At 41.1% G+C, this 6,419-nt stretch overlaps 1 protein-coding gene across 1 annotated transcript; it reads left to right on the forward strand.

Annotated features, from left to right (window-relative positions):
• Positions 1-1,765: 1,765 nt before the first annotated feature.
• Positions 1,766-2,539, forward strand: LOC121340412. Its single transcript, XM_041413143.1, has one exon. It carries the CDS (start codon positions 1,766-1,768, stop codon positions 2,537-2,539), a length of 774 nt encoding a protein of 257 aa, XP_041269077.1.
• Positions 2,540-6,419: the final 3,880 nt, after the last annotated feature.

The following is a 6,419-nucleotide window of genomic DNA, read 5'->3' on the forward strand; positions in this document are numbered from 1 at the left end:
AATCTCCTTCTTACATTATTTATATAATCAGCAGCATGATTTGGCACATAAACACAGCAGGTTTAGTTTATTTTAGAAATCCAGTGCAAATTATATCTTGCAGCAAAAAATGCATTCACGTTATATCTCAATGTACAAATCTGAATTAATATTAACCAGGCTTTGTGTGTTCAAGTTTGTAAGCATATCCTAGCAGATTCATCAGAAAGAAGGCTAGTCAGTACAGATGAAAAATAAGAAATTATCTGTGTTGCAGGACACGTAGAAGTGAAGATAGGATCTACTTTCATTCTTTTCCAGCTGCTGGAAGATTTTAGATAGTATTTTGGATTGGTTTTTTTTTTCTATTTATATTAGAGAATGGAGTAGAGAAAGTCTTAGGGCAACTGAAGCCCTATGGTAAATCAATTGAAGTAGATGCAGGTAGATAATTTGTGAATTTTGTTCCTGGCACTACAACAACAGATGATGCTGAAGGTAGCTTTTCTGAACATCAGAAGTGCAGATAAAGTTTATTGTTTTGTGGGATGGTTTAGTTGGAAGTAGTGCTGCTCTTTAAAGATTAGGCCAGCCTCATTAAACGTGGGTGTACATTAACCACTTTGATCTACATCTTCTGCCTGTCTTTGTGTTTAGCGTTTGGTTGTTGCTGAATGCTTACTGTATTTTTAAGTTTAGCTTGTTCATGCAGCTGAAGTTTATCTAAGCTTGGTTTTTGGGTTTTTTTCTTTTCAGAAAGAAAACACACACACTAGGAGTGCAGAATACCTCATCTTCTTTTGATGCTGTGCTACCTTCTTGCTGACAGTCACGGATGAAAAGGGCCATGGGTATTGTCCACTGTAGAACGGGTGAATCAGGTTTTGAGGTGGGAAAAAAGTGCCATCCAATCCTGGTACTCATTTTGATGCTCAAAGATGACATGAAAGCTGCACGCCAGGGAGGAATGCCCACTGAGGAGGAAGAAAGCAGCCCTGCACTCCTCTGTGATTGGGACTGACTGTGTTGTTGCTGGGTGGAACAGCGTAATGCTGCTGCTGCTCCTGCTCCAGCACTGTGATGTTTCTGTTCCAGATTGTGCTGACTCACATTCAAGAAAATATGATACACAGACACAATGCACTGTAACTCTTTTCCTTCCCCCCAGTAACCTCGGTAAGTGTTTGGTTTCTTTTTCCTCTCTTTGGCTAGCATGATGCTAATATAGCTTTACTGTTAGAATTAATAGGTGGGGGAAAGGCAACCTTGTAAACAAACTGGTAGCAGACAGATTAATCTTGGAGAGGGCATTTAAATGCAACCTGCTGTTTGTGGTATGTCCACCTCCCTTTAAAGCTGATCAATCCCCATAACTCGCCCATCTCTACAAACTACACTTGTTAGAGCTGTGTTCTTAGATGGGAGAAGTGCTTACAATGCCCATTTACAGCTGTATTCTGTTTAATTAGTCAGCACAGCCAGTGCTGCAGGGATAGATCACTTGCCTTTAAAGATTTGAGAATGTTAATAGTACAGTATATCATTTTAATTATTATTGGATTAATGTTGTGTCTCGAAGAACATCTAATGCAAATCACAAGAAATGGCCTGAAGTGACCCAAGGGTTGTGCTTTATTAGAAAAGTAATAGGTCCATTGCTTAAATATAAAAAGAGGTTCTTTCTTCAAATGTCACTCTGCACTGGGCTTCTCCGTGTGTGTATGTGAAAATGAAATCCTTTTACTTCCACTTTGTCCACAGAAAGTTTCTGTAGCTAATGCATTAAATGGATGAGAGAGCAGCTGTAATATCAAGAGATGAAGAGGAGATCCAAAACAGCAGTGATGATGAGGACAGGTTTCTGACTCAAGTTGCTGTAACCGCATCCCCTGGTTGCTCTGCCAGCCCTTCGTTAGACAGCCTTGATGAAGACAAGGGAAGCTCAGCAGTGCCAGAAAGACTGTCTGTCCTCTCCAGCAGGGCAGTGGCCCAGCTAAAAGCCCCAGCTGGCCCAGAGATGGTTTGTGGTGGCCGGGCACAGAGGACAGCCGCTGGGCTGGCTGAGCATCCTCTGGCAGCTGTAGCTGCATCCTTAGGTGCCTCCTCATGGCCTGCAGCAGTTGATAACCTGCTGCCCGCGGACCTTGCCTCCCTGTGTGCCAAAAGCCCCTGCTGTGATGGCAAACTGAGCTCAGAGGTGCTGCAGACCCTGAGGGTGCCCGGTGAGGCCAGCGAGGCCCTGCATGCAGGGACTGACACGCAGCAGGCAGGGAGCGGCGCTGAGACCAACATGGCCTCTTGCAGTTTGGGCCGTGTGATTTGGGTGAAGACCACAACAGTAACAGAGACCTTGGAAAATAAGAAAAAGGAGGAAAAGGAGAAGTACCGGCTCCAGCTAGCAATGTACCGACGGCTCCTGCTGTTACGCTCCATCAGGAGTTTGCATAGGCAGCTGGAGCAGCAGCAGGCCAGGCTGCAGGAATGCTACGGCACGGTGATAAATACAAAGAAAGAAGTGTTGAAACACATTTGCCCAACCTCGCCCTCACCTTCGCCGTAATCATGTTGCTGCCTGCAGAAATGAGCTTTGCAATGCCACCCGAGCCGTCAGTAAGCTTGCATGCCATAGGGGTGGTGTCCTCGTGTGCGCCGAGTGGAGAGGAAACAGCAGCAGCAGCAGGTCAAGAAGAGAGGAGAGAAGGTACAGCTTTGGCCCCTAAATTTATCTGGAGGAAAAAAGAGCAAGGGTGAACCTGTGCAAGAAGCTGGCTCCTGATACCCATTCAAAGCCTCAAGGTGAAAAGGAATTGTTTTGGCAGATAGGTTTGTAAAAAGGAAAAAAAAATCACCACAGACTGGGAACCTATTCTGTCACCTGACCCATAAAGGTGGCTGGATGCAAGGTTGCTGCCTGCTGAATTTGTGATATGGCGCATCTCCCTTCTACTTTCAGAGCCAACAAAATTTGAACAGAATTAGGGTTTATTTGTTTGCAAGAATACCTGACAGGATATTTGAAACACTTAGGCTCAGGCTTGACTATATCTACCTAGCTGCCTGTTTTTCACAAAACTGCTAAGGACGCTGTATGTTTGCAACTTCTACTTTCCTTTAAAATTTATTCCGATTGATCAGAAATTATTGTGGGAAGGTAGGACAGCCAAACACACACAGGGGAAGAGTGAAAATGCCTAAGCCTGATTTCCTCAGGAAAGTAATGTAAAAACAAGGGCCTCGTAGTCTGACGTTGCACTGGAAACCCAGGCTGGCAGTGCCAGGGGAATGTTCAAGGTCTGCACAATTATTAATCTGCTGCTAATTCCCAGTGGCACTAGCATCTGCAAATCAAGCATATTTTGTGCCTTACTGCTGTCATTTAATGGAAGTTGGTGACAATTAGCACTTTTTATCCAGGTGTATTAGTCATGTGGAAAACCCTGGAGCGCTGTTTCTCCAATTGCAAGGTTAGGATGCCTGCAGGGAATTTGATGTCAGTATGCAACAAACACACAGGGAAAATGAAAACAAAAAGATGCACCTTTCTTGTATGCATTTAAAAGGCAATGTGAGTCATTATTATTGAACAGCAAATTGAATAGTCAAATGTGCTGTTTTAGGATTGGAAGCAAAATATGATTCAAGAAGAAAAGCTACAGAAAAATTTCCTATTCTAGGATTTCAAGGGATACAGAAAAATCACATTTTTTTCAGCTCATACTAGCTTTCCTTTCCCCCTGTAGTTTTTAATTTGTTTTTTCATATAATTGATTATTTTATATAATTGATTATCTAGATGAACAATCAAACAGGTTTTGTTGTGGGTTTTCTCTGCATAAAAAGGCAGGTCTGCTTTTAATTATCCTTTATGAAAATAATGTGCTATATAGAGGAAAAATTTTATTCTCACTTTTTTTTTTTTTGGTACATATACAGGGAGGGGTATGTGTGTGTTGGTGTATGAATGTATACACACCTCCCTGTATTCAAGAAGTTATGAAAGGCTGATGCTTCTTTTCCTGTAGCAGAAGCAGGAATAATCTCTCAAAATAATCTCTCCTGTCTACGAGGAGTTTGGTTGATTAGATTCACATGCACACATCTGTGAGCAAGGTATTGAAGTAATTCAACAAATGAAGTGCAGCACAACATTGTCATTATTCCGTCTTTGTATTTCTGTGCACCCAAAAATTATGGAAGCCCCCCGGGTATGCACAACCTTAGATAGGTTCATTCATTTCCTTGGGCCCTTGTGTAGCCTCTCATGCAACACGAACCAGTAACTTTGAATGCAGAATTACCATAGAAACATCCTTGGCATCAAGGAGATATTTGAAGGAGCATCCTCTGCTGCCTCATTTGGGGAATTCAGGTTGCCAGAGGCCTTTAGTGGGCTACAGAAGAGAGCTGGTGGCCGCATGTGACTGGGAAACATTACTCCTGAGCTCTGATCCCATCTCGCTCTCTGCTCAGCCTAGGGAAAGCTGTTCTCTCTCAGCAATGCAGGTTTTCTAAAGAATGCTTAAATACTAAACTTGCCTCAGAGGTAACCTGTTCTTTCTTCATGTGCCTCTCAAGAAGGATTCAAGGGGTTGATCATGGCCAAGAGTGCTACGTAAAGATTTTTTAATTTCTTTCCCCTCATACTTTTTGAACTAGAAAAGTTTTTGTCATTTGTCATTTTGTCACATGTTAAGAGTAAGTGTTATGTGGACCAAGCACAAGCAAATCACTATGATGTCACCTCCTTTGTTGTACTGGAGAGGGGTCACATCTCAAAAATATTGCTGCATTTTGAAACCAAATGTCAAAATGTTCCCTTTAGGAAGACAGTCAAAATGAATATTGTTGTTAATGTTAGCCAACTTTTCTTTTGAACTGAAAAAGATTTATCTTTTACAGTGTATCCAGGTTGACTAATTCTACCATGTAACTTTCTGAGATATAATACATCAATGAAAATATCACCCCACCCCACCAAAATACAAAAAAACCCCCACTGTTAAAGCAAAGTAACTGTTTTGTCTCAGTAGCTGCTGAAGTAGAGCACTGTTCTGCATTTGCTGCAAGAGTGCCCTACATTACTGCATAGAGCTACCTACAATGTCATATTTGCATTAAGGAGTGACTAGAATAAGATTAAGAAATACATTTCACATAACAACTAGTGCAGAAATAGTTAGCCTGTCAATCTCTCCAACTATAAATTCTTTGTGGCAGAACAGTGATAATCTTTGTTTTGTACAACCTCTCATAATATTTCTTGATCCTAATTGGGATCAGTAGATGCTTCTGCATTATGAATATTAAATACTGAAAGATTTGTGCATGAGCAATGCTGTCTGATAGCTGGCAGGAAAATGAAGCCAAAAATTATTCTCTGCGTGCACACTCTTTCCATGTAGTACTTCTATGGATACAAGCAAAATAAATATTAACTGAGGAAATAAATTCAGTCTTTGCAAGCATTTGCTTTTCAGCCAGTGCTTCTAGTGGTTACTAATAAGTGGACAAAACACTTAGATGCAATATGTTTTTTAAAATTAGTATATTTTAGAAGCTTGGAAAATGTGGCTTAGCAGCTATGGGTTTTTTTTCTTGTATGTTTTAGTGTATTTTGGGAGTTGAAGGTCAGTGAGAAAGTTCCAGAATATCATGGGTAACTCTCGGAGGTGTTTTCAGGCATATCAAACTGAGCAACAGTCTCAGGTTGAATAAAAGTGTTTCCTCTCATATAGTTTGACCTCTTCATGTTCTTAAGAGCTTTGGTGATTTGGGTGAGGTCCAATGAAATTTCTTAAAATTTGTGTTTTTATCTGAACTCAACTCTCAGCCCTCACAGTAACTGGGGTAATGATGATGAAATGAGCAGTTTCAGTAGGGCCTTTCTCCCCATTATCTTTATTGACTTCCAGAGCCTGCCAAACTAATGATCTGTGGGAGAAATATTCCATGCACCCCAACAACTTGTGTACTTTTACAGCAAAAGTTGAAGGTAAATGATGCTGCCTGAGCTGTAAGTTCCTGCTGCTCACCTGTTTCTGAAATGGCAGAAAATAATCATGGGTTTACTGTGAAAGAGTGGAATATTTAAAAGATGTCAGCCCTCTTTAATAGTTGCTAACCCTAAAATAGTTATAGCTTCTGCCACCACAAAGGCAGAAATATTCAAGGACAGAATGGAGTTATAATACACTTAAGTGACAAAATTAATTACTGAGATGTTGTTATGCACAAGCGATTTTCTTCTGCATCTCCAGTATTTCAGTGAACTAAATTGCTGCCCTGGAGTCTGGTCAGAACTTTGTTTTCATGTTTCTGTTGTTGATGGCCATGAGTCAGCCAAGATAAACAGCCCACCTTAAGACATTCACTTATTGCCTTTTGTGATGTAACTATTCAAGGGATTTGTTCAGTTCCTCCTTCCTGAGATTTTCCTATGT

This window comes from Onychostruthus taczanowskii, unplaced genomic scaffold (assembly GCF_017590055.1).
Source record: "Onychostruthus taczanowskii isolate IOZ18803 unplaced genomic scaffold, ASM1759005v1 scaffold40, whole genome shotgun sequence".
Lineage (NCBI taxonomy): Eukaryota > Metazoa > Chordata > Aves > Passeriformes > Passeridae > Onychostruthus > Onychostruthus taczanowskii.